Source organism: Arvicola amphibius, chromosome 12 (assembly GCF_903992535.2).
Source record: "Arvicola amphibius chromosome 12, mArvAmp1.2, whole genome shotgun sequence".
Taxonomy (NCBI): Eukaryota; Metazoa; Chordata; class Mammalia; order Rodentia; family Cricetidae; genus Arvicola; species Arvicola amphibius.
Genome location: NC_052058.2, coordinates 154,742,023 through 154,770,012, shown reverse-complemented (window position 1 = coordinate 154,770,012; position 27,990 = coordinate 154,742,023). Strand labels below are relative to the sequence as shown.

Here is a 27,990-nt window from a genome sequence, read left to right as displayed (position 1 = left end):
TAGCTTTGCAGTTGGCCCAGTTCCTCCCCATCATCAGCTTCACACAACCCTCATCTGATCCATGAATGTAAAGAAAGCAACCGAGGTACTCGAGGGGTCCTGAGGGCAAGGTGGGAAGAGGGTGTCCGCGAATGCTCTGTAAGAACAGGGAGTGTGCTCTGAGCACCCAGGCTGGGGTGGGGGTGGGGGAGTGGGAAGGATATTAGGTAATGGGAAAAACACTGAAAAGATCCCAGGGAAGCACAAGGAAAAGTCCAATAGGTCAGAATAGCAGGAGCAGACGCTGGTGTGTGAGGAAGACCAGACGATCTTAAGTAAAACTCTTTTAAGATCCACCCTGGAGGTCTGTGGAAGTTGTAATGAGGTGCGGGATGGGGGTAGGATGTAAATGATTCTTGCAGAAAAATTATTTTCTTGCTTTTCTTTTCACGTCTTTTCTTCCATGGTGTTGAGAGTTAAAGTCAGCCTTCTCCGCTGAGCTATGGCCCCTGCCCCCAACCTTTTAAATTTCAATTTTATCTGAGGGCAAGGCCTCTAAGTTCTCTGGCTGGCCTCAGACTTACAGGCCTGCGGGTCAGTCCCACCGAGCCCGGCAATAGCGCTGGTTTATTGCTTTCTGAGGTGGCCCACATTTCTTGGGGGACAGGCATGCTGCATTTTGGGAGAGGAAGCCTTTTGTGCCCTTTTTTATGAGATCAAAGAGACCTGAGAGAACTTTCATCTTGTTTTCCCTCTGGCTCCCTGCTAGTCAGGACCGTTCCCATAGCGAATGTCAGAAACGCAATTCGCGTTGGCTTACATGAAGTAGTAGGAACATGATTAGCTCATGTAACCGAAAACTCCAGGGATAATATTAGCTTCAGGAATAGTTGGATCTGGGTGTCCCAGGGTTGTCCCTTTTCGTCTCTATGCTCCCCTCATAACGGACTGTGTGGTGACCCTGATAGAACTTTGCTTTCATGGCGTTGAAGCAGGCACTTGCCAGCTACATTGGGATGAGAACCAGTATTTTCAATAACTCCAGCCCACGGCCTCTTCCTCTACCGGGGCATGCAGCTATCTCTCAATGAGCCCAGCCAATAGATCCACTCACGGATTACCTGTGGAGCCCGAGCAGGTGGCCTCGCCCCATGCACACACATCAGAAGATCAAGGAACAGAGGGCAGAAAGGAGAGCAGACAGGCACGCCAAGGCCCCAGCATGCTCTGGGACTTAGCCTGTGGCCTGGTGCTGTCCTTTCCGAACTCTCTTAGTCCCGCCCCTTCCTGCCCAGCTCCTTTACTTCCTTCACACAGTATGCCCTTCCACCAACCTCTGAGGCTTCAAATTAAACACCTTCATTCCAAATTGCATCTGGACCTTCGTCTGTTGACATCCCTGTGCCGTACGCGCATGCTCACCCATCTCCTGAGTGTGTGTATGTGGCTGCTGTCCAATCTGCTCCCAGCAGCATTCTGCTTAATTTGCTTGTTGACTGTTTGGTTTGTTTATATTTTTGGAGACGGGTTCTGGATAGGGATCCCTGGTTGGCCCCAAACTTGTAGCAATCCTGCTTCAGGCTCCTGGATGCTGAAATTGCAGGTGTTGAGCCTGTCCTGACTAGCAGCTCCTTAGTGTGAAGGAAGCCCGGTTCTCAGTATGGTTGTCTAAATGCCATCGTGAGCCCTTTCTGTGTTTAAAGAGGTTTCAGCCCCGTGGGTGCTAAATACACGTGACCTGGAGGCCTGTTTGCTGTGAAGCCCCTGGTGTATCAGTAGTCAGTAGTATTGGTGGTTAAGGGAAAACTCTTTTCCTTTGTTTGGGTAGAGAAAAAAAAAAAAAAAACCCTCTTCCTTTTTTCACTGTGCCTGAGAGGGAGTCTGCCTGCATCAGTATTCAAGGGTAGGAGACTGGGCCTGTCCAGGAACTAGATCTCTGGGGAATGAAGGAGGAAATGCATACTGTCAGCTCTTCATAGAGACAGCTCTCTCTCAGGCATGCTCTCTCTCTCTCTCTCTCTCTCTCTCTCTCTCTCTCTCTCTCTCTCTCTCTCTCTCTCTCACACACACACACACACACACACACACACACGAGATGAAGAACATGTCTCTCCAGCCTGATGGGAGTTGACGGGGAGGGGTGCTTGGCAGAAATCTTCCTTGAGCCTCAGAAACAAGCGGGCACGCACAGGGCACTCTCAAGCCAGGAGGAACCCTGGCTCAATGGCCGATGCTAGGATTTTCACTTAGAACTACAGCTGATGAAGTGTTTACCGCCGCCGTCTCTTTCGGAGCCAGCGAAGACACGAGGCCAGCGTCTCTCTCCGGCCCACAGGAACTCTCTGCGTTCCGTGATCCAGCCAGCTGCTCATGGCCTTATGTGTCCTGGCCGCAGTCAGTTTCCCCAGCGTGCCAGAAACATAAGCCTGCAGATGAAAGCTCAGGAAGCTGCAGCTTGAGGTCTAGGGCAACTGGCCTTTGAGGCCAGTGACAGTGCCTGTCTCCAAATTTCTGCTGGATTCGACAGACTTGTAAGGAGGCGGAGGAACCTGGGCTGGGTAGTTTGACTTCAACCCTTTCCAGATTGAGTCACTTTTCATTTGATGGGATGAGAAGACTAGAAAGATGCTCCCATGCAGCGAAGGACAAAAGGTCCTTGAGAGAGGCATGTCACAGTGGAAAAAGATGTCGCATGCAGTACAGACAAAAGGTCAGATTGGAGGGACTGTGGAGAGGGCCTTAGGGTAGAGGGAGCTCAGGTACCCTTGCAGTTTCTATTACACAGACCTCTGTGGACTGAGCGCAGTATTCTAGGGGCTTTCCAATGCCTTGGTGGGACGAAAACCCAGCTCAGGCTCCACCTCCATCCCAGTGAGATGCAGCAACTTTCACTATGAGATAGGAGGAAGCCGCTACCCCTTCTCCCCGCCCCCTCGGGGATGAATGTCCCAGCACCCTGAATGGAGCTAGTGGTAATGGAACCAGAAACTGAAAAGGCAGAGCTCTGGGAAGCCCTGGGTTGCCAGCACGCTGTGAAGTCCCCCGGGGCATTTGCAGCTGGAGCTGGAAACTGGGTGCGTGCAGGCAACCAGCAAGGTAGCTCAGCCATACCCCAAAGGGAAAAGACAACACTACCTACATGAGCAAGTGAGTCTCAGGGGTGTGTCAGGCATCAAATATTGGGGGAATAAGAGGGAGGCATTGAGATACTCCATTAACTTTTATAGCATGAAGTGGTCTCTGTAGAGAATATTGGAACTGCTGGCTGAGAGAGGCCAAGAGCCTTCCCTGCAGCAACCTCAAGTTACCCCTAGCTGTTCTACAAGCTGACCTTGGACTTGGCAACTGTATCAACCAAGAACTTCCTCTCTTGCTTCATGATGTGTGTGTGTGGGGGGGGGGGTGTCAAATCCAACTTGAATAGGGAAGACATTATTTTCCACAGGTAGAAAGGAAGGCTTAAATGACAGAAGGAGAGCTGAAGGAGAAGAAATAATATTTTTATTTAAATAGATCCAGTCTCAACCTCAAAAATTACACCCACCTGTTTTATTGAGAGCCCTGAACAGAGTCCAAAGTTACAGAGGGACTAGGTGATTCAGTGAAGGGTTGGCAAATGCATTGCTCGTTCGGTGTTGGCTGGGCTGCCATTGTCTGCCCAGCCTGGAGCTGCTGCCTTCCATGAAAGAACTGAGTTTTTGGAGTCCCGACACTCAGGCAACCGTGCCCCAAAGTGGAAGGCACAACAACCTCACAGATGAATGAAATCCTCAAAAAGGAAGCTATAATCAGGGGCCAGGGTGCTAGGGCAGTCAATAAAGTGCTTGCCACACGAACTGGAGGACCTGAATTCAATCCCAGCGTCCACATCGAAAGCCAGGGTAGCCGTGAGTGCTTATAATCTCAGCAGTGGAGAAGCAGACCAGGGTTCCCTGGACCTTGCTGTCTAGCCAGCTTCCCCTAATTAGTGAGACCACTCAGGTCTCTGGCCTCTTCACACAAGCAAACATGTACACCCACATATGGGTGTACACACACACACACACACACACACACACACACAGTCCATTCAGTCACCTGTAGATGCAAAGTAAGAAGCAGAGATGGGGACTCTAGACTCAAGGAGAACTCAGAGGTAGACACGGAATATTCAACTCCAAATTACAAAATGTGCGGAGTGGCAGCTGGGGTGACAGGTGAACTGGAGGAACATTTAGATTAAAGACGCCAATCACAGACTCCGAGGCTCGCGGGAGGTAGGCTGGGGCCTAACGGATCTGCTCTCTGGGTGCCCTGTGTGTCTTCTCACTGATCCTGTGGTACTGAGTCGGGTGGGCAGGGTCGTCTTCTTCCTTGATTCTCATCTCTCTCCCTTTCTTTTGGGAGTTGGGGTTTTCCTGACTGCAGGGGGCAGCAAACCAAGCCCCCAGGATTCGATATAGTCTGAGAAAGCTAAAAATGTAATTTTTAGAATGTAAATGACCAGAGAAGTGGCCCTCTCTGACACCCTACCCCAGTCTCTGAGGTGGAAGGCCAGCTCCTACCTTTTCCTGTACTCTCTCCTATAAATAGGCTGGGTACATCAGGAGTTAAGACCCCGAGTGGTATGTTTGCCACACTACATTAATCAGGCAGAACCTTTGCCTGGAGCCCAGTGTGGGGATCCCATTAGGTCCTTTTATATTTCCTCCTCATTCCATAAGCATACTGCCCCAAGTTGCCCGTTCCTGCTTGTGGTCCTGGGGACAAGCTTGGAGGAAGCATTTCTTACTTAGAAGTACCTCACAGATCCTCAGTTGGTACCACCAGCCCACTACTGAGAGAGGGACCAGCCTACCAGCCCTGTTTAGCAATCCAGGTTGGCGGGTGAAACAAGCCAGACCTGGGTGATGGTGACATACCAACGTCGGAGGGGGTCACCACGGTGCCATACACCGTAGGGGGGGATTATCTCACCACACCCGACAGCTCTGTAGCTCCCCATATTGAAGCTGACAGAACTGAAGCTCAGGTTGCTACAGGACTAAGTTCCCACTCAAGTGGCCCATCAGAGGCCTCTCTTTGAACTTATCTTGTAAAGCACAGGGGAATGTCAGCACTTAGCCAACACCATGCCAAACATTCACCAAGCTGACACCTAACGAATGGTTGACAAGTGTCTCTTTTTAACTAAATCAATACCCTGCACACATCATAGTCACCTAGAGGACTTGTCAGAGAAGGTTAGGGGACCCTACCAGCACAGTTTCTGATTGGATAGGTCTATAGACTTGGAAGTAAGTGCTAGCACCCACACTGACCCACATCGTACTGCGAGTCCATTGCTCTAAAGAGACTTGTTGCTTCAGTATACATTGTCTGAATCACTAAGCCCCAAGGCTGTAAACCCGAGCTGAGCATCAGTAAATTGTTCAGGTCTGATGCTCACTGTGGCTGCCCCACCACACACAGCTGTAGGGTGTTTCACTTGCTTCCTGTTGCTAAGAAACTAAAGTCGGAGCTTGGGAAATAGCTCAGTCAGTAAAGCAGTTTTCACGTAAGCATGAAGACTGAAGTTCAGTTCCCAGAACTGGTGTAAAATGTTGGAAATAGTAGCACGTAGCTGTAAGTCTAACACTGGGAAGGCAAAGGCAGAGAGATCCCTGTGACTCAATGGCCAGACAGTGTAGCCCAGTCTCGGCCAGTGAGAGACCTCGCCTCAGAAGGTAAAGTGGGTAGTGCTTGAGGAATGGTACGGGAGGTTGTGCTCTTGCCTTAACATTCTTGCATGCATTTACACACACACACACACACACACAGAGAGAGAGAGAGAGAGAGAGAGAGAGAGAGACTAAATTTTTTATTTCCCTTTTATTAAGTTGACAGGGCCATGCATGATGAGTAGATACTGAATTGGATGGAAAGCTCTAAACAGAAAAGAAAAGAGAGCTGTCTCTTGCAGAGTAAAGGGTTAGCCTCAGGAGCAACTAAGTTGCATTAAGAAGCTGCTCTTACTGCAAAGTATCTGCTTTGCCGGAGGGTTGTGTCCATCCTTTCAATGTCAGGGCTTTCTGCTTAGTCTGCTGGGATTGGAGGGATCCCTGAAGACAAGAGGTCTGGCTTACTTCTCCTCCGCACCTGCACAGCACTCATGAGCACCAAGGCCAGGAGCGCTTGCCGAAGGTCAGGTAGAGGGGAGCAGGGTCCTAGAGCTGCCTTTCCCAGCCGTGCCAGTAAAGGCTGGGAAGCCTCAACCATGGCTGGTGATGGGGTGGTGGGATGTGAGGAGCTGATGCTGCAGAGGACCACGCAGGGGTCCTGATGCTGTGCTTAGGTGTGGGAGAGTCCATGGTGAGGATTCCAGCCATTGTACATGTACCACAGCACCCAGGCATGGCTTCTGCAGGTGGCTCCAGTGGGAATTTCCCAGATCAAAGGAGGTTCCTCCGGGGGAGGGAGCAAAGATGACATACGACTATCTGAGCTACTGCAAGGCACCCCGGACTTGTGTTTACAATCCAAACTGTGGCTTGAGGGAAAACATAAGGGAAAGGCACACACCCAGTTTTCTTGGCGCCTCCTCCCTCCCAAGCAAAGAAGAAGGTGGCTTGTGTCTCGTCACGTCCATCCAAACATTCTCCACTAGATACTGGGTCAGGCTTTCCTTTATCTGATTCTGCTCAATGCAAGTAACCGCCTCCTACTCTGTGGGGTCTCAGTTCGTCCTGTAGAACGGAGAGCATGTGATTAAGCTAGATCCTTGCTACTTAGAACACATTCCACTGCCCAGCCCTGCTGTCCTCACTTGGAAGCTTATTAGCAAGGCTCAGTGAGAACCAGATATAGGCACGTGTGCCATCCCAGCACATGAAAGGACACATCATGACTTTGAGACTGGCTTGAGCTATATAGACCCCCGTCCCCCTCCCCCCGCAAATAAATGCTGAGTGATAGCACACATTTGTTCTAGCATTTGGGAGGTAGAGGCAAACAGACATTATGGTCAAGATCATCCTCTGATACACAGTGAATTTGAGGCCAGCCTGCTATACACCAGACCCTAGTTTAAAAAAAAGAGAAAAAAGAAAGAAAAGAAATGCAAACCCAACCTCCTTCGATCTGCCAGGTGAGCATCTGCTCATGGAGGAGTTGCCCTGGTAACAGGTATGCCGAGGGAAGTGCAGCTGGGAGAGGTGTCCCAGTCCCTTAGTCTTCTGTGGACGGGAGATGAAGGCGCAGAGTGTTTCATCTTAGGAAGCCAGTTTCAGGGGGGGAGCGGGGGAGCTTGGCTTGGCAGAGCCACAGGGGTTCTGGTCTTTGTGACAATGAAGCAGGTCTTAGAAGGAACATGCCCGAGAGGCCAGCATCATGGAGCAGCCTGCGGGATGCCCAGCGTCGGAGGCAAAGGGACAGGCACCTCTCTGAGGGGCAGGCTGGACTGCTGGACCCCAGGCTCCTTTGCATTGATGTCTCCCACATTTCATCAAAGTAGATTATAGCAATGAAGCACTCTGAGAAGGGCGCAGGGGAGCTCCAGACTAAGGGACTTCCCGGGGTCTCAACTTCCTGTTTCCCTGTGATTCAGATCAGGACTCTTATCTGTTAACTCTCCCGTCTCCTTCTTTCTTAGGGTGCTGCTTCCAGACCAGGTGGCCAGGGAGATACATGGTTCTGTCAGGAGAAACCTAGGCCTGGGTATAGATCGGGTACAACCAAGGAGCGGGGGCTTATTCCCCGACTCAGGTCTCAGGGTGACTCCCTTGGGACGAGTTGGAGAAGGGATCTGCTTTGTCATCTGTCTGAAGGGCTGTCTGCCCAATGCATGAGATCTCTTGGGTTCTGCTTTTCAGTTTCGCCATGATTTTTGGTGGCTACTGCGACAGCCCGTGGATGTCCGTGCTGACCTCGGGTCAAACCCAGCGCTCTGTGGTCTTCAAGGGGTGCATCTATTCTGATGCTTGTAATGGCCCCGCAGTTTGATGCTATACCGTTTCATTTCTCTCAACTCAAAGAATAAGAAGAGCCCTCTGGCTGGGTCCTAAGGAAGGCTCTGACGACCCCATTCTAAACCACCATGCCGTCTTGCCCATCTGGTAACTCAGTCTTGTCTAGGGTTTGGCTGAGTAACAAGGTGCTATAGTCCTCGCTGCCCCCCCCCCCACATCGAGATGTGCCCTGCTCACTCTGGGTGCCTCAGCTTCAGCGGCCCCTTATCCCTGCTTATCCTTATTTCCTCATGGAATCTATGTAGAAAGTCCTGTCTCCTGCATCAGGAACTCCCATCCCTAGGAGCTGGGAAACCACAGGACACAAGTGTGTTCGTGAATACTGTCACTCTGGGCACCACAGGTTCTCTTTTTTTTTTTAATTATTTTTATTTATTTATTTTTATTTCATGGATATTGGTGTTTTTGCCTGAATATATATCTGTATGAGGGTGTTGGAGCCCCTGGAACTGGAGTTTCAGACGGTGTTGAGTTGCCATGTTGGTGCTAGGAATTGAATCTGGGTCCTCTGGAAGAGCAGCCTGTGCTCTTACCTGCTAAGACATCTCCCCACTCCAGCACTGGATCTTTTTAACGTACTGCTTTCTCTACAGATGACAAGCTGGGACTCCAGGACAGCCGTGGAAGGACGAGCGAAGCCTCTGTACCTGGGAGTCATGGATGCTCTTGCTCCTCTGTCGATCCCTAAATCTCCAGGGCTGGCATGGTATCTGGACTTGGGAACACCGCACATCTGGAAGCTTGTCCTGTTACTGTGAAGACATACAACGGCCCAGGGTGCAGGTCTCCTAAGGAAGGATGTGATTCTTCTTACAAGTCGATGGGGTTCCCACACCCTTGAGAGGACAAGCCAGCTGAGCCCATTATGACCAATGTCCCAGCAACCCTTTAGCCTGACCAGTGCAGTGTTGTCTGGTCTGCAGCTGCTGGCTATCCCCAGAAGTCCCAAGCATCGTTCCCCGTGAGCCGTTCTAATGCCTTCCACAGCCAAAACCTGCTTCAAGCGTGTCTTATCAACCAAGAAGCCGAATTCCCACCCTGCTGCCAAAAGTTTCAGATGAACACACTGTTCTTCTAGGTGAACAGTTCCCAAGAATGACTTAGGCGTCTGTAGGATCTACTGCAGCTGGACTGTATCCAGGTCCCGAGACCCTCCCTGTACAGAAAAGCTTGAAGGCTGTGCACTCTGCCGTGGGGGGGGGGGGGGCAGCTCTGGCACAGGGACCTCTCTCTACTTCCTGTGGCTCAAACACTGGCGAGGACACATCTGAAGGTCTAATGTCAGGGCGCTGGGCATCCCTCCCTTCTGTTGGAAGTGTCCTCACATTCATCCACGAAACAAAACAACCTCTGCCACTTGACCTCAGAGGGACTTGGGTTCTGTGCAGAAGTCTGAGATCCTCACAAGTTCAGCTGGGGGAGTAGTTCTCCCCCCGCTGCCCCCGCCTGGTGCCGTTGCCCCAGATTCCATCACAGTGTAAGGGTACCAGTGTCCAGGTTCAACTTCCCTGGAAGAGGTGTCACAGTGAGCATATGAGGCTCTCCGGCAGCCGATGGCAAGCTACCTTTGACCTTTGCTTTTTTTCTAAGTTAGCTGAGACCTGAGAAGAGGGCTGTGTCTCCCTGCCCCCACCCCACCCCAGCCCAAGGCCTGGATGTACCACCTACTGCCATCCCTCTTCATCTTCTGCAGCAGTCCTCCCTGGGAGCCATGGGAACCGTGGCCTCCCAGATACCAGAGACAGGTGCCTCTGTTGTTTTGGCAGAGCCAGCCTGGGTCAGGCCGGGTGCTGGAAGAGAGACACACGGGCTTTGATTCTGAGTGACTCCTTCCTCCCCAACCCTCCTCCCAGCCCACCTGTGCTGAAGATCCGCCCCCCTCCCTCCACCTGCCTCGGTTCGCTGAGCTGGCACAAAGAGCCTCCCTGGGCCTCAGGTCAGGAGCATCAGATTAGCTAGGGAGTGAGCCTGAGAGGCAGGGCTCTGGGAGCCCCTTTCTCAGGATAAAGTCGGCTTGTTCAAGGCACAGTCACGGGTCTATTGGGAAGGACAAGGGGAGATGGTTCAGAAACTAGGGTTACCCCCTCCCAAAGCCCAGGTGTGGGAGCACAAAGACAAAAACCAATCTCTATAGTGTTGCTAAAATCCCCTTCCTGATGTTTATCCAGAGTCCTACAGTCACCTGCTGTGTGAGCAAACAGTAAAATCACAGCGGATCTCTTAAAAACACAAGCTTAATAAAACAGAAATTAAATTGTCTCCTTAGCAGAAGACATAATAATAAGTCTGTTATCTGGAGTTACTTCTGGGCCTTAGAGTTCTTTGCTATTCACATCACCATTCTCAGTGCTTGGTTCCTACTACATGGGTGCAAGAGAATTACTGGGGGGTCCAGCCATCTTATCTGCATGCCGGCCAGCAGAAAGGCGGAAGGGAGGGAGGGAGGGAGGAAGGACGGACGGACGGACGGAAGGCAGGAAGGAAGGAAGGAAGGAAGGAAGCAAGCAAGCAAGCAAGCCCTTTTTCCTTTCCCTTAAGGGCATTGGCTGAAAGTCTGCTTTATTGGTTGAACTTAATCCCAAGACCTCAAGGAAACTGAAGAGTGTGCTGCTATTCTAGGTGACCAGGCACCCAGATAAAAACTGGGGTTCTCTTACTGTATAAAGAGAAGACAGATGAGTAGTGTACACTGACAATATCAAGTTCAAAATCAGCTCATCTACTACATCCCTGATGAGGCAACCAGGTCCAGAGAAGGCCACACACCAGCCGAGATCACACAGCCAGCCTTTGGCATTGGATTGCCAATTTAGGTTTAGTCTCTCATGCTTCTCAGCTACATAGAAAGGCTCCAATTCCAAAGGGAGGGAGCTCGAGAAACACTTAGCTCAGAGCTGCAGGACAGGGGCAGAATGGTGACTGAGTTGGCGTGTCCAGATATGCCTGGCCCTGAGTCATGGTAGGTGAGGAACTACTCACAAGGTCTCCGCTCTGGGCCGGTGGTGTGTGCCTCTCCTGCCGTCCTGCCATGTGCCTGTCTCCAGCTTCTGTGTGGGTGACTCTCTGTCTCTTGTTGGTGCTTACTGCGGGGATGCAATTCTGACCCTGTGCTTACATTTTCAGGGAGCATGCTGTCGGACGGAAGGCTGCTGGGAGGCACCATGTCTCCCTTAAGGTCGTGCTGGCCATGAACTGGCTCCTCCTAGTCGACTTCTCTGGGGCCACAATGGCAGGTGAGATTCCACAAAACCCAGACCTCAGTTACAGTCAGGCTGCTGGGGGTGGGGGAGAAATCATGGGGAATCTCTGGGATAGGGTCCTCGTCGAACACCTTGGTTGCTGGCAAGCCTCATCCTGCCCCAGGTTTTTTTTAGGAAATGCCAGACTAGCCTAGAATCATCCCAGGTTGCAAGCTCAGCGTCTGCCCGAGCTCCACTGCAAGTGAACCTGGTTGGGAGGGTCTCCACTGGAGCTGAGACTCACCTGACGGAGTACCTATCTCTCCAGTGCTGGGCAATTGGGAAAGGGAGACATTGTTGTAATATATTTTGAATTTTTAAAAGAGAACAGAAATTTGGAGTTTTATAGAAAAAAAATCTTCCTTTTAAATGTGACCTGATAACATAAAATTTAAAAACTGTTCAGGAGAGTAAGGGGAGGGGCAAGGGAGCATTCAACTGATATTCAGCTTTCTATCTCTGTCTGGGCTACTCGGTTGTAGGGCTCAGAATCCCTGCTCACTTCTTGTCATCAGCTCAGGATCATTATCCTTTCCTTGGTGATGCTGGTGAGTTTGACTGGTGGCATGTCATTGTCTTGGGCAGGGGCAGCTGAATGTCCTGACCAGAACCCTGACCTGCAGCCTTGGAGCCCTGGCCATGACCGAGACCATCACGTACTCATCAGTCAGGGCAGGAGTCTACTGCTCACCTCCTCTGCTACCGTCCACTCCATCACCATCTCACAGGGAGGTAAGCTGTCCTGTCCGCCCCGCTACCCGGAGCCCCGCACATGGCTCTACCTGGCCAGGAGCTGAGACAGACAGGACAAATGTTCCACGTGTCAGGTTCAGGTCAGAGCACCTGGAGATCTGAGACAGCCATCGACTCAGAACACTGAGAAATGGCCTTATCAAAGGTTTAATCTTGGGGGGGAGCAGGAAAGAGTGTTTAAAATGACAGCTCTCGTAGGTGCTCTGAAGGCACCTGTTATTCTCACCCTGACGTGCCTGATAATTGAACTCAGCTTGCGGAACAATGGCAATGAACCAGATGACCACTGGGTATATCTTGCAAAGCAGATGATGGAGAAAAGTAACTTCCGCAAGACAAGTGGGCATAGGCGTGCAGAGAAAATGGACCCCTTGGCCTGCCTAGAGAAATCGGGTGCAGGGAACCTTCTCTGGGTTCTGCTCTAACAGTACCCAAGGTTCTTGTCTTCACAGACCTCCCCGTTCTCTCTCTTCAGGCAAGCTTGTCATTAAAGACCACCATGAGCACATCGAGCTGCGTGCCCGGCACATTCTGATCGAGGATGGCGGAGAGCTGCATGCTGGGAGTGCCCTCTGCCCTTTCGAGGGCAATTTCAGTATTGTGCTGTATGGAAGGTGGGATGACCTCACTCGGGGTTCAAGCGCTGCTCTTGGGGCTGATGGGAAAGAGGTTTTCCCGTGGAGAGGGAGGCGAGAAGGCTAGGATTCTCTAGCAGACAGGAACCACCCTTGTGTCCCACTAGACTGTAACCGTGAACAAGATAGACGTGAAGTGGGTGTGCATCGTGGTGTGGATGAAGCAGCTGCACCACAGAAGCTGCTGCCAGCAGCTTTCCAGTCATTCCATGACCCTGAAAGAGGTTGCTTAGTGCTGGAAAGGACAGTGTGCCAATGCTTTGTAGTGAGGTGTGAGCAAATACCGTTCACCAAGGACAGACCAGAGAAATTATTCTACCCAAGCCTAGCTTGGGGAACCTCTAGGTTTATTGGGGTTACCTATAAGAGCACAGGTGACTCAGAGTAACTGCATCTCCTAAAAGCCACAACAGCATGGGTGCTGACTCATGAAAACTGCAGCCATGGAACTTCCAACCCAACAGACAGACAATTCCACGAGAGAGTGCCATTCACCTCAGCAATTGTTTACGGCTTGTGTCTAACCATTGTGAGGACCCTTCTGGCTTCCCGTAGGTTTCTGGGTCTTAGGAGCACTGCTCACTCTCCTGGAGGGGATGCTTCCATTTGGAAAAACCAAGCACAACAAGACATAGGAATTTTCCCCGTGGCTTTCCCTTCTGGCTGTGACCCCTTTTTAAGCTATTCTAAGTTCTAAGACATGGTAGCCAAGCATGTTTGAGTGTAGGCAGGCACACGGTGAAAGTACCTGTGATTCTACAACCAATAAGGGCCAAGACAGAAACAGCACGGAAGAATGTGGCCGTGACCAGTGTCTGCTAAGCACTGCTACCCTGGGTGCTCACTGTAACTCTGTTTTGGGAAGATCAGCTTGCTAATGCTTTTCTGCATACCTAATGTCATCACCAAAAATGCAGCTGGCTCTCTGAGGTCATAGTGGGGATCAGGGAACAGTGACAGTCCCTTCAGGGCTCAGCCTCTTGCAGAGATGTGCTGGCTAACCGCTTTTCTCTTGCAGAGCTGATGAAGGCATCGAACCAGACCCTTACTATGGGCTGAAGTACATTGGAGTGGGCAGAGGAGGCACCCTTGAGTTGCACGGACAGAAAAAACTCTCCTGGACGTTTCTCAACAAGACCCTTCGTCCTGGAGGCATGCAAGAGGGAGGATATTTTTTTGAAAGGAGCTGGGGTCACCGTGGAGTCATTGTTCATGTCATTGACCCCAAATCAGGCACGGTCGTCCATTCTGACCGGTAAGGTTGACTTTTCCCTATGTATGCACTCACTTGGTCAGGATCTCTCCCAGCTGGGGGGCTTCCCTGGGGACTGGCATGCAGCAGTGAGTGCCAAGGACGGGGGTCCTGCTCTGGAGAGGTGCCTTCCTTCCCAGGTATTTGCACAGAAAAGCTGAATTTAACACGAATGCATGCAAGTACACAAACACACACACAACCTGTAGTTAGAGATGATCAATTTTATAACATCATTCTTTTAATAAACCAACCATGTTGTTTAAGTGGATGTTAAAACTCTTGTTTAAAAGGATGAGCTTCTTGATTAAAATTCTTACTATAGTAAAGCAAAAAATGTTTTTAAAAGGAGAAAGGATGAGGAAAAGGCAGAAAAAGGCAGCATGCAGTGTTCACATGGCTAAGAGTCTATCACCAGTACAGTATGAATCAGAGGTCACAGTTTAGTGAAGCTGACATACACACAAGCTGCTCCAGGGAGGGAGACACTGCATGAGGCAGTCACGCTGTCATTCCTGAGGACTTTGGAAGAGTTGCTTTGGTCTGGATTGGAGATAGAAATCCCTGCTACTCTAAGTGTCTGGGTCTTCTCCTGGTGCCAGTCCTTTCCAAGAGACACAAGCTACCACCCCCAGGAGGAAAGGGAACATTAAAAGCCTGAGCCCCAACATGTGACTTATTCTACACCCCAGAGCCCAAGCTCTCCAACACGGTGGTTATTTCTGAGGCATTTTACCCGGTGAATGAACACTTTGGCCAAATCAGATCCCTCCTTCTTGGGTATCTATACAGCAAGCCAAACACCCATACTGGCTTGCTCTGTGAAGACGGCTTCTTTGTTACAGACTTGGGTCCTCAAGGTCTTTGGAAGGCATCACAGTTGCTAAGACAGATGTGTACTTAGGTCTCTATCCATTAGACTGCCACCAGGACTAGCCACATCCTTACTGTATCTACCCTTTGCAGGTTCGACACCTACAGATCCAAGAAGGAGAGTGAACGTCTGGTCCAGTATTTGAATGCGGTGCCCGATGGCAGGATCCTTTCTGTCGCAGTGAATGATGAAGGCTCAAGGAACCTGGATGACACAGCCAGAAAGGCAATGACCAAACTGGGTAGCAAGCACTTCCTACATCTTGGATTTAGGTACAGTCCATCACTTGTGGTCTCTACCGAACTGACCAGGGTGTTTGTCTCCAGCTCCACATGACTCTGAATGCCAGCACAGAGGCACGCAGGCACACCGCTCCTCCACCCTGGGTGAAGTTCAACGAGCTTGTGTCCAAAGGAAGCTTTTGTTATTGTACCCTATTGTAATGCATGGGTTCCTATATGGACTGACGTCTGTCAGTCACTGACAAGCACTCAGTGCCCTAAGTGAGAAAGGGCAGTAAGAGCCCTGATGGGCAGGCAGTTAAGAGCTGCCTACCCTTTCAGGGTTCCTATTGTTCCTCAGGAACTGGCAGATGGTGGTTTAGAGATTATGCAAAGTATCTCTACCCAGCTAAATACCTGAGGGAAGGGAGCCCTTCTGACAAGTTCCGGTGTGTGTCCTACTTGTTTTGGATTGTAAGATCACGCCTAATATTGGCATGAGCACACATGGACAACTGCAAGAAGCCACTTGGCACACAAAGACCACATCTTCTGATCCCGTAAGCTGGTTCTAAGTTGAGATGCTCTGCCCCAAAGCTGTTAGAGAGTGTGACTCCCAGTCTCCAGATACAGACAAGCTCAGAGACGATCCGAGCCTTCTCTAGCTTGCAAAGTAATATTACTGGCTGGACAGAGATCTCCTGGGCTGGAAGGGACACCCCAGGTCCTAGGCCATGTTCTCTGGATGCAGCTTCTGGAAGGGGAACTGGGGCAGGAAACACAAGCAGCCAAATATGACAGTGATATCTTGGGATGGCAGGGCTCCTTTGTCAGCCAATGCCAAACACGCTTTCATTTCACCAACACCATAAACCCAAAAGTCAAGTTATTCATTTACGTGGAGAGAGAGGGTACTCTGAAAGGAGTGGCTACTGAAGGGCCTCATCAGAAGAAGGTTGTGGTGGCTCTTAGCCCAAGGCCTGGCTCCTGATGACTGGCTTTGAGTCTGTCCTGCATTGCCACTGAGGTGTGACCACAGGCAACTGACTCATCCTCTTTGCTTAATTCTTGCATCTGTAGAATCGGGTATCTCCGGATCTATCTTCAAAGGACGCTGGGAGAGGTTTCATGGGATAATATGAATAATATAGTTGTCACCCGGCCTGGCACAGTTTGTGACTGTTCTGTCCTTACAAAGGAGAGCCGCTGGAACAGTGGGAAACTTCACGTTTCCTCCCGGCCACAGCAAGCAGGAATTACATAGACCGTCCCTCCCCCTTCCTTTATATGTTTGAGTGATAGTGCTGGGCATCTAAACATTGGCAGATGTGCTGGGAATGGTCCCCTTCATTTGTTTGTTCGGGAAATAGTGAGGAGGTATTGGTGGGACTCACTTGGCTGGGCCTGCTGAGCTTGCATGAGCAGATGGAGATGAGTGGTACCCATGACAGAGAACAAGGTAGCAGGCAAGGGGTGGCTGAGCGCAGGATCACAGCTGGGAGGAGGCCAGTGGCTCTAGCGAGTGAGCATGCGGCTCCCATGAGGAGCGAGGGAAGACAGAGCAGGGATATGCATGAGAAGGGGGCAGGAGAGACAAGGCTGCAGGGTTGGCATGGGGGAGGAATCAATGGCTCTGTGCTGATGCCAAGGGCAACGGGGAGCCAGTTAAAGACGTCAGTAAGAGCGCGACATGCCTGAATCCTCCACCTGAGCATGGGTCAGGAATGACTCCCCAAGACAGGAGGTCCACGCAAAATCAGAAGCTTCTCACACCAAGATCTTTTTTTTGCTTTGTCCTGCAAAGGTAGCTGCTGCCTTCTCAGGGGATGGGGGTCTTCAGCAAGAGCCTGGTTCTCAGAAGAAAGGCTGACTGATGTCACTGCCGCAGGGTCTCCCTAGGGAAACGGAAGCCGTAAGAATCCAAATAGTTCAACCTGAGTTGTTTTATGCTAGGTTTCATGAAGTGGAGAGAATAAATGAGAAAATCTGATGAGCCTTTCTTGAATAAGCTAACTGGGGTGAACCGAGTTGGAATTCTTCCCAGAATAACTCCTCATTCAGCCCTAGAGAGGGTACCTCTCTCATTGGGGTAAAGGCTTCAGATCCGCTTCAGGGAGAAAACTTGGAGGGTCATTTTGCCGTTTCTTAGTTCCCTTCAGTATAGACGTTCAACATGCTAGGGTGATGTATTTAAGGTGGAGCCCTTACCCCAGCCACTGCATGTGGCATGCTGGAAAGGCAAAAACCACTAAGAAACGTGCCTGTGAACGGTTCACACTTCCAAAGAGAAAGGGCCACGTGACCTCCCAAATCATAAACCTTTTTTCTCCTTCCCTCCCCAGCACTAGGCCAATGTATTTCATTCCTTTCTAAGGTCTAAGGCAGGTGGCTAAGTGGCCGGTCACCGTATCCAGTGCCATTTTTCTTGAGCTCATCTCTTGGAGGCAGTGGGCACTAATGGAATCGCCTCTGTCGAACACAGATCCTATATTTGCTGCAGGATCTAACTGGGCTTGGTGGGTGATACCGCTAGGTTGTTGGCATGTTTGTTTGATTGTGATTCATACCCATTCATGCCAGCATTGAGTCAAGCTGTCTCCAGGGTGCAGAGGCCCAGGTGAGCTGGCTGGTGAGGAAGCAGGCACACTTGTGTTCGCCAAAAAAAAGGTTCTTGGGGCTGGAGAGATGGCTCAGAGGTTAAGAGCATTGCCTGAGTTCAATTCCCAGCAACCACATGGTGGCTCACAACCATCTGTAATGAGGTCTGGTGCCCTCTTCTAGCCTGTAGGCATACACACAGACAGAATGTTGTATACATAAAAAATAAATAAAATATTTTAATAAAAAAAGCTCTTGTTCTATGGGGAAAGGAAGCCCATGGAGTGGATGATAAATTCTTCTAGCAGCTAGGGAGACTCAGCTATGGAACCCTGTCTTCAAGTGTAGGCTCCAGTGTGTGAAAAATCTGACTTTCTGTTGTTTTTTTGTTTTTTTTTTCCCCAGACACCCTTGGAGCTTCATCACTGTGAAGGGCAAACCCTCCTCTTCAGTGGAAGACCACATTGAATACCAAGGTAATGAACGGATGGTGGGAGGCCTGGGCCCCTCCGCTGTCTCCCTGACCAGGGGCTGTGTGGGTTGTGAGTGACCACTCTTAGAACACAGCTGCCCATCTGCCAGGGCCCAGTCAAGACTCTGGGCACTTTAGTTCCTACATTCTGAGGCAGGGACAAAGTAGATTTCTCCCTAGAATTTGAACATCTCCAAAGAATTGTTAATAACTTCTCAAAAAATTATTCCCTGACAAAGAAAAGCTAAGCGCAGGGAGGAGGCCCCCAGAGGAACAGTAAGGATTAGAAGCCATAGAAAGATTTGGTTGGTTGGTTGGTTGTTTAAGACAGGGTCTCGTGTGGCCTAAGATGGTCTCAATTTCTTTTTTTTCCCTTTTTTTAAAATTAAAACGATCTTTTTTATTTTGCATACCTATTCTAGTTCCCAATCCCTCCCCTCCTCCCGCTTCCCCCACCTCTCCCACCCGACTCCCCATCCATTCCTCAGAGAGGGTGAGGTCTCCCATGGGGAGTCCACAAAATCTGTCACATCACTTGAGACAGGACCAAGGCCCTCTTCCCTGGTAGCAGAGGATGACCTTGAACTTCTGGTCCTCCTGCCTCCACCTCCTGAGTACTGAGATTACAGGCCTACATCCCCATCACTAGCTTACGTGGCTCAGGGCGTCTGCATGCTAGGCAAGCTCTCTATCATCTAGGCTACATCCGCAGCCCTGTAGAGGTCTTTATCATATAGCGTGGCCTCCGCCACATGCAGTTATGGGGTGAGAGCTGCCGGTTCTAATCCCAAGGCAGAACTCGGATCATGAGAAATACCTGGTTCTCTCAACTCTCTATTTGACAGAAAGTTGCAACTGAGCTTTCAAAACTGACACGCAGAAGAAGAAAAATATGAATGTAACCATTTTCCAAATGACAAGAATAATTTGGTTAGGGGGCTAAAATTCCTTAAGGAAATGGTTCAAGAGAACCATGAGTAAAATACAAAAATCCACTGTGAACTGGACTTGGTGATGCACACTGGATGAAGTCCCTACAATTGGGAGGTGGAGGCAAGAAGATAAACTCAAGATTATCCTTGACTACGTAATTCAAGGCTAGCCTTGGCTACCTGAGATCCAATCTCAAAACAGAACAAAACAAAATTAAAGCCAATCCAAATCAAATCAAAGATCTACAGATGTGAGGGCTTCCTCATGGAATCTCTGCTTCCTCAAGTGTCTGGTGTCTCTGACAGGTCACAAAGGCTCGGCTGCTGCCCGGGTTTTCAAACTCTTCCAGACAGAGCATGGCGAACATTTCAATGTTTCTTCAACCAGCGAATGGGTTCAAGGTGAGGTGTTTGTTAGAGGCGGGCTGGTAAAACCGGCTAGCAGCAGCCCAGGCTGGGAATAGCAAGGATGTCTCTTACACCAGCAGGGACACATTACTAGGCATCAACGAAGAAATTGCAACGGAGTTTGTCTTTGATTAACCAAGCCACATGGGAGAACTGTCAACAAGCTTTCCCCAGTGGTTAAGATTTGCGTGGCTCCTCCACGGGGGCGGGGGGGGGGGGCTTGTGGCATTTAGTTTTTTATGTGCTAGATTGTGGTATTGTTCATAGAAGCTTGCCGGAAGCAGCCATGGTAGTGATGGGCTTTGGGAGCGGGTTTTTGGGTGGGTTTTTATTTCTCTACATCTTGCTCATTGCTTTTTTAGTAACGGGAAACTGACGCTGCCTTTGCAAAGGGGAAGTGTCAATAGGAGAGGCTTCCTGTCTGACCTTGTCTCTGCTTTCCGCCTAGACGTGGAATGGACGGAGTGGTTCAACCATGATAAGGTACCTCAGAGCAAAGGTGGGGAGAAAATTTCAGACCTCCGAGCGGCTTACCCAGGAAAAATCTGCAATCGACCCATTGACATACAGGTACCGACCTCCCAACAACAACCAGGGAATCCCCAAGACTCTGCTTTGAAGAAAGCTCTGTGGGCCACAGCTTTCTCTTGTCACTCGGGTGGTAATTATTCTACTCCCAACCCAGAGACAGAAGCAAAGGTTCCTAGCTGTTGAAAGCTAAGACTCCAGCACCTGCCTCTGAGTTCCTGATCCTCGTTATCACTCTGTTTCCTCAGCTGTGTCGGAGAGCGCGCCAGCTTGGCTTGGCCCACACATCTCTCATCTGCACCGATGCCCTTTGGGCTCTTGAGTACACGGTGGGCAGATAGGATTTGAAGGGTAGCCCATGCCCAGCAACCCAGAGGAAGAGCATGCCCTCAGCCCTGCTGCCCACTAAGGTGTCTAGAAGTCACCATTCAGAGTCCTCCACTCGGACTCTATTCTACCTGAAGGCAGGGATGACTCCCACATGGCGCACACACTGAAACAAAAGATACTCCCATATGCCTCTTTTCTTTGCCCGCCGCCTGCCACTTCCTTGGGCTTCCACTAAGCCCTCGTCATGGCTGTGTCTTTCCCACTGCCTGGGACTGTGTCTGACACAAGCTCTGGGACACCTGTTCCACATGGACATAATCAGGTCCTCTGGGAACAAGGTGGCCTCCACAGGACTGGAGGAAGCAGTGGGGGAAGCGAGAAGCAGCAATGGGATTGTCATTGTAACCCCCCCCCCCCGCCACCCCCACATCCCCCCACAGTAGCTGGCCTAGAGGTTGTGGCCAGGAAACTGCTTCTGGAAGCCAGAGAGGTCTGAGTTAGCTGAGAAGGCATCCCTGTGCAGCAGTGCAAGGTTTTGAGTGGCACGTCTCCTCAGGGGGGTCTCTGTATTTGTACCACCCTCAGAGTGAGGGTCGGTTTAAACCCCATGCCCTAGTTCTGTGTTCACGGTCTGTTCACAGCCTACAGATGGCTGTAGAGGTCCATCAGATTATTTGACTTCACAGCTCAGTGCAAAATTAGGGGTCATAAACGTTCCCTCACAACTTGGTTCCACGAGCTTACTGACTCCATACATGGGCATCTGAATGCTCTCTACAAATTTCATTCAAAACCTTGGAGGAAGGGTTTGAGATACAGTCCACCAGCCTGGCTGGCCTTGAACTCACTATGTAGACCAAGCCAGCACAGGGACCCGCCTGCCGCTGTTTCCTGAGTGCAGAGATTAAAAGCATGTGACACCCTGCCCTGTTCAAAATTATTTTAATTTACAGCTAACCATGATAATATTAAGTATTTTATTATCTGCAAGCAAGGCTAATAATAATGTTTCTTTAGAGATTCTTGTCATTTAGCAGTGATAGATCTTTTTTTTTCTCTCTTTCTCTTCTTATCCAAGACTGAGGTCATTAAAAGAGAAAGCACTGTAATTAAGCAGTTCCTTGAAATCATTTCTGGAGTTTGTCCCATGACGAATATCCAGTCCTAATGGGTAATGAATGAGCCAGGGCCCATTACTGTTGTCAGTACGACAGGATGGAGCTGGCTCTGTGGGGTTCTGAGGTCAGAGGACCAGGGCTTCTTTAACAGTTGATGACCTTGAACTTGGTGATGAATTCTTTGGGCCTTAGTGGGGTCCCCTTAGGGACAAGGTTACAACCTGGTTTCAGCTGCTGCAGAGACCATGGAAATCGTGGCCATGTGACTTGGGGAGAGCTGGAATTTAATTGACTTTTAGCATGCATATCTGGGAGACCTCCTTTCAAGCCAAAGCCAAAGTTGTGGCTCCATTAAGTACAAATAATCTTTCCTAAAATTTCTCTCTCTCTCTCTCTCTCTCTCTCTCTCTCTCTCATTGGTGATACTTTCCTTCCTTATCCAAGTCTGTCTCCCCGTCTCCATGGTTTCTGTGCCAAAGATGGCCACAGTGCTTTTCTAAATTGCACGTCTTTGAATGACAGTCACAGTCTGCGGATGGACACACCCTGGCTTTGGGATGAGCCCCAGCTGGCAGGAACCACCCTCCTTTGAGCCTGTTCCTAAACTGTGTCCTGCCCTTGTCGCTTCTTGCTTGGCATCCCCGGTCAACTTCAAGGATACAATGGGGGGCGAGCGGAGGGTGGTGGAATGAGGAACAGGATGTTTGAACAAAGGCCTTTAGGCTGGGCACAGTTAGAAATGGGAGCAGCATTGACGCTAATTTATAAACTCGAGCTTCACTTTTGTCTCTGCCACCCACTGACTTGTGGTGCTCATCTTCTTTGCTCATTGTTTTCCTTATTGCCAGAACCAAACACCTCTCTTCCTAGTTTGTCTGTGAGGATGCCATGGATACCCGCGAGCATTTAGCTCTTTAGCTGAGGTAGTGGATCCCAAACTTTCCGACCTGTTAGCATCACCTGGGCAGCTTTTACAGTCCTGCTGCCCAGGCTGCAGCCTCAACCCACCAAATCTCAGCCCTTGAGGGGAGAACCTGGGCACAGAGCCTCGAGGTTCCCGGTAGCATGTAAAAACCCTTCTGAGCACCTGTGGGTCGAACGGGGTGAGTCCTCGATAAATATCCAGTTCCTTCCATGGACTCACGGTGGTAGGGTGTTCATCAGGTAGTAGGGGCACATGAGGAACCTAAGAGAGCCCGTGTGTGCTGGATGTTCTTTACATGTGCACACAGTGATAGCAGGAAGTCCTGTAGGACACAGGCAAGGTGTTCCTCCTGCCAGATCCCAAACCTAGCTGACTCTCTCCCCGAAATCAGGCCACTCTGCCTCCATTCCGAGACCTAATACTGTCTTTCTTATAACAAAACTCTAGTAGACAGTCGGGATAATAGTCCTGGGCTGCTGTAAATAGTTTTGCAGTGAGGACGATTTTAGCCTTGTAAATAGAAAATGTGGACATTAATCAATGCTTCCCCTCGTCATAAAAAAGTACCCTTACTCTGTAATTTCCATTCCATCCTCAGGCCACAACAATGGATGGAGTTGCCCTCAACACTGAAGTTGTCTACAAAAATGGCCAAGATTACAGGTTTGCTTGCTACACCCGGGGCCGAGCCTGCCGCAACTACCGAGTACGATTCCTATGTGGAAAACCTGGTAAGCAGGCAGATTCTGGCTCCTTGTAGGGTTAGAAATGCAACTGTGCTCTGGTCTCTGACCTGGCTGCTAGCCACTGTGAAATGGGATGGCTGGGTCAGCGTGTGGAGTATCAAAGAGTCATAGTTACCCCCACTGAGTGGTCTAGGCACAAAGGCAGGAGCAGCCAGACGTCGTCCCTGGAGTTGAAAGCAGACAGCAACGCTCCGCCCTGTCATACACGGTTCTAGAAGGGGTGGGTATGGTTCAAGAAGGCAGTGTGCTGGTGGACAGGGCTGACACAGACTTTCTGCCTCTTCTGTTATTCATTTCAAAGCCAGTTCCCCAGGCAGTACTCCTTAGAAAGGACTGGAAATGGCTGGTTTGTTCTGGAATCAGCATCTCCAGAAAGCAGTCATTAGGGATGGACTGGGGGTGGGGCTTACGGCTACTGTAAATAACAGTGGAGAAGGTCTATATTTGTTTTACATCTTGGGCAAAGTGGGTGTGGTGAGGCAGAGCATTGAAAACCAGCTTAGAAGTCAGTGGAAAATTCCTCTGCCCGGAGCTAATGAATGGGTCTTTTTTGGTTGGGTTTTTGTTGACTTCAAAAACCTGTAAGTACTGAGACTGTGATGGGAGAGAGCCTGATGATTTGGGTTTTGGAAGGGCACACCTGGCATTTACCGATTTCCAGAGGGGGAGGGGAAGAGGTGGGCAGCCACATGTTTGCTGAGGGCAAAGGGCTGCATCTCACTCCTTCCTGTTTTGGGTTACAGTGAGGCCCAAGCTCACGGTCAGCATTGACACCAACGTAAACAGCACCATCCTGAACCTGGTGGACAATGTGCAGTCCTGGAGGCCTGGAGACACCCTGGTCGTTGCCAGCACTGACTACTCCATGTACCAGGCTGAAGAGTTCCAGGTTCTCACCTGCAAAGCCTGTGCCTCTACACAGGTCAGAGTGGCAGGTAGGCATCCCACTTCTGCCCAGGCTGCATGATGAATCTGGACACGGGTAGACCTCAAGTGAAAGGAGATGTGTATCTGTGAGCTATTCTCAGAACGCTGTGTAACAAAGAAAACGATGAGAGTCTCGCTGCAAGCGTTTGCTCCGTTCTGATGCATCTATACATTGTCCAGGCAGGAAGCCTAAACTGATATCTGAAATAAATTCACTTAAGAAGAAATGGCTATTTTGGCTCATGGTTTTGGAAAGTTTCAGCTCATGGTTTGTTGGCCCTGCTGGTCAGCACAAGAAATAGGGGTAGGAGTTACTTGTCTCATGGCATCCAGGAAACAAAGAAAGAGGAAGATGATCTAGCTTCTTCCCACTAGGCTAGCCCTAATAGCATCACAGGCTCATGGCAAAGCTTTATTTAACTCATGGGCCTCCGGGGGACACTATCATTGCACTGCTTTAAGCTGTTCTATGCTGATTCTTGCTCCAGCATAGAAACTGGGTTCAGATCAGTTCCACACTATTCTTAGTCTTCCCCAGACACATTCTTCTTATGACAGAGGTTGAATGTTCCTATATAAATGAGAGGAAAATGAAGAAATTCTAAAGTCTGGGTTTAGAACTGGCTCACACTGGGCATACTAGCTTATGTCTAGAATTCTGGAACCTGGGAGACCAGGGAAGGAGAATTGCATGGTGAATTTGAGGCCAGGCTGGGATGTATAGTGAATTTCAAGCAAACCTGAGCTTTAAGGTAATATCTTATTTCAAAACAAAAATTTAAAAAATGAATTCAGAAAAACTAAACAAAACTGGAATACTCTGATAACACAGTCTGCTGGCCAAGACACAGGTCAATAGAGAGCACAGCCTGTGGTCAAGTTCAGCATGAATGGCCAGAAGAGCCTCTTTTTCTCACTGAGACTGAAATGATAGAATGAATATTTGTTTGAAAATAGTTTAGTCTACCTCAATATTCTAATTCCCCTCTTTCCATAGCTTTCGAGTTTCCTTTTTTCTTCTCCTGAATCTTAACTTTCACACCCTATATTTGATGTTTTGTGACATTACCAGAAACACAGATTGTTAGCTAGCCAAAGAAACTGTCTTAGTGTTCTATTTCTGTGAAGAGACACCATGACCACAACAACTCTTATAAAGGAAAGTATTAGGGGCTTGCTTACAATTCGGAGATTTAGTCCATTATCATCATGGTTGGAGCCTGGCAGCATGCAGGCAGACATGGTACTGGAAAGGTAGCTGAGAATTCTACAACCAGGTTGGCAGGCAGCGGGAAGAGAGAAAGACACCAGGTCTAGCTCAAGCATTTGAAACATCAAAGCCCACTCCCAGTGCCGCACACCTCCTATTCGTTCTCAAGTAGTGCCACTCCCTAAGGACCAAACGTCCAAATATATACGCCTCTGGGGGCCATTCCTATTACCATCACAGAAACCTTAAATATAATGTTGGTCAATTGCTCCTGGGAAATACGTATGTATATCTTTGAGTTGTAAGCAACAGAATCTAACTTGACTATCTGAAACAAGAAAGAAATTGATTAACAGGCTGTTCATGTCAGAGAAACAAATTAGATACTAAAGAATTAAGCTGCAAAGGACTCAGAGCAAGGCATCTTTGAGGGCCTGGGCAGCAGGAGGCAGTGGGCAGCATCTCTAGGTGTCTCTGTCCCTGGGGCAACATACTGCACAGCCACGGTCCAGGGAGAGGGCATCTGACTGGACTGGCGACCTCTCTGAGAGGTCAGAACCTTCACCAGCAATCCTTAGACTGCCCCAGTCAATAAAGGATTGTTTCTTAAAGGAAAACCTGAGTGACCAACCAGAAGGGAGGGGACTGTACACCGTGTGTTCAGGCTATCACATGCTGCTACCTGGGGAAGTATCTCAATCTTGATAAGAAAATTCAGCCCTGAGAAGAAATATCTAGTATATTTCAAATGTCTAGTATTTTTAAAATTATTTATTTATTTATTTATTATGTGTACAATATTCTGTCTACATGTATGCCTGCAAGCCAGAAGAGGGCACCAGACCTCATTACAGATGGTTGTGAGCCACTATGTGGTTGCTGGGAATTGAACTCAGGATGTTTGGAAGAGCAGACAATGCTCTTAACTGCTGAGCCATTTCTCCAGCCCCAATGTCTAGTATTTTAGAAATCAATCTTCAGAAACTAAAACTCTAAACAATCTTTTTTTCTTGGCTGTTTGGGAGGAGCCTGATTTTCGTGAAGAGAGAAGTCATGATGGAGTTCTGCCTCCTAACCTGTTCTTGGGGAAAGGGTACAAAGCTGGAATCCCAAGGCACCCATTACAGAGTCTGCAAAAACATTTTTAGTGAGATGCTAATTTGGGGGTACGACTGCAAAAAGAGAAGGCAGTAGCAGGGGGCGGCTCAAGTCTAGGTGAGGAGAGTTGCAAGGTAAGAGATCCCCTGTTTAAATGATAAGGCTTGAACCCCGCATTCTTCAGGAAAGGCTTTGAGGCACCTTATAATCAAGTCTACATCAATTTGATCCCCAAAAGAAAGAAACGAAGTGTACAAAATAATCTAGGTGATAAAAAGTCTAAGTACAAAGTAGAAGAAACAGGTAGGCAGAAATGGCTGACAGAAGCCATAAAAGTGACCTCGGAGCTTCCTGGCAGCTAGAGCAGAGAAATTATCTGTCTTCAAGAAAAGGAAGGCAACAGACCTATGGGGTCACCTTTCTCTTAGCCCTCAGCTTGAGGAGTTTTCTTCACAGTCATCATGCACAGGCCACGGCATGGCAACATGAACTTGACCCTATGCAAAGGTACTCTGGGTGGGGCCGTTGGCAGTTTGACTCCTAATGTTAGAAGCAGGGGAGGTGTTGACCATATTCTGTGAATATGCAAAAGGCATTTTGGGGCTTTGTCTTTTTTGGCAGAGGCAAAACAGTACAGACTCTGGAATCAGGCAACTGGTTATTAGCTGTGTCCCCATTTGTAGTGATGAGGTCTCACTAATATGGCCAGGCATGGCCCTCGACTACAATCCTGCCTCCATGTCCCAAGTGCTAGGATCAAAGGCCTGCGCCACCACACCTAACTTGCTACAATTGCTATTGACATCAGCTACAATAATTCTTTTTATTCTTCTTATGTGTATGTGTATGTGGGTTTTGTGTGCATACGTGTATGCATGTTCAAATGTGTTTGGGCACATGTGGGGGGATGTGCAGGTATATGGGTGGTGGCCCAAGGTTCATCTTGGGAGTCATCCTCTATCTTTCTCGTGCTTATTCACTGAGGTGGTCTCTCAGCTGAACCCAGAGCTTGCTGACACAGTCAGTCTGCCTAGGTAGCTTGTTCCAGGGTTCTCCAGTCTCCACCTTTGGAGCCCTGGAATTATAGGTGAGCTGTTACACCCAATCAGTATTTACATAGGTGCGGGAACTGAGCTGAGTCTCCACGCTCGTGTGGCAAGTGCTTTGACCACTGAGCCGCCTCCACAGCCCAAGTACAATAATTTAGTAGCTGATCCTCAGCGTGGGAAGGATGGAAGGAGCTTGACTGATTACAAATGGTTGGACCTGCTTCAGTTTGCCGTTTCCACCATTTGGGACCTGTAGGCACATGGCATTGTGGAGAAAACAACCTCTATCATGATTATTAAGGAAGATTCACGTCTGGGGCAGCCTGCAGTTTTCTTCTGGAGACCTCTGTGTCTCCAGGTGTGGGAGTCACATCTGTGTACCTTCCTTCCCCATGATGGGCAGGCACCTTTGTGGGGACATAAGAAGAATCTACTTACTTGCCCAGCAGCTCCTGAGCACATAACATGTGCCGGGCAGTTGTATCAGCCTTTTGGGTGCCAAGGTGAGCAAGATGAATACCATTCCCTGCCCCAAAAGGATGAAAGTAGGAATGGAGACAATGCTAGACTTGCTTCATGATGCCCCCAAGTCCCTTGCTTTAACATCGAAGGATTCTGCTTCAGCCTCACACCACCTAGTAGGAGTGGATCAGCCACTCTGCTCAGCAGCTTTGCGTCCCCATGGAAACAGCTCCTTCTGGCAAGCGGTGT

General features: G+C 49.4%; 1 protein-coding gene across 1 annotated transcript in view; it reads left to right on the top strand.

Moving 5' to 3' along the window:
* The first annotated feature begins 2,954 nt into the window (after nucleotides 1–2,954).
* The window catches only part of LOC119802504 (cell migration inducing hyaluronidase 1), a 67,521-nt gene continuing 42,485 nt past the window's right edge, over nucleotides 2,955–27,990 (top strand). The window contains exons 1-15 of the mRNA XM_042054059.1: nucleotides 2,955–3,075; nucleotides 7,123–7,426; nucleotides 7,589–7,709; nucleotides 8,558–8,718; nucleotides 10,801–10,923; nucleotides 11,088–11,197; nucleotides 11,789–11,935; nucleotides 12,432–12,570; nucleotides 13,610–13,846; nucleotides 14,810–14,989; nucleotides 17,942–18,012; nucleotides 19,247–19,342; nucleotides 19,797–19,918; nucleotides 22,848–22,980; nucleotides 23,739–23,930. Of these exons, the coding sequence (XP_041909993.1) occupies nucleotides 2,955–3,075; nucleotides 7,123–7,426; nucleotides 7,589–7,709; nucleotides 8,558–8,718; nucleotides 10,801–10,923; nucleotides 11,088–11,197; nucleotides 11,789–11,935; nucleotides 12,432–12,570; nucleotides 13,610–13,846; nucleotides 14,810–14,989; nucleotides 17,942–18,012; nucleotides 19,247–19,342; nucleotides 19,797–19,918; nucleotides 22,848–22,980; nucleotides 23,739–23,930 (2,257 nt within the window). The remainder of the gene's footprint in view (nucleotides 3,076–7,122; nucleotides 7,427–7,588; nucleotides 7,710–8,557; nucleotides 8,719–10,800; nucleotides 10,924–11,087; nucleotides 11,198–11,788; nucleotides 11,936–12,431; nucleotides 12,571–13,609; nucleotides 13,847–14,809; nucleotides 14,990–17,941; nucleotides 18,013–19,246; nucleotides 19,343–19,796; nucleotides 19,919–22,847; nucleotides 22,981–23,738; nucleotides 23,931–27,990) is intronic.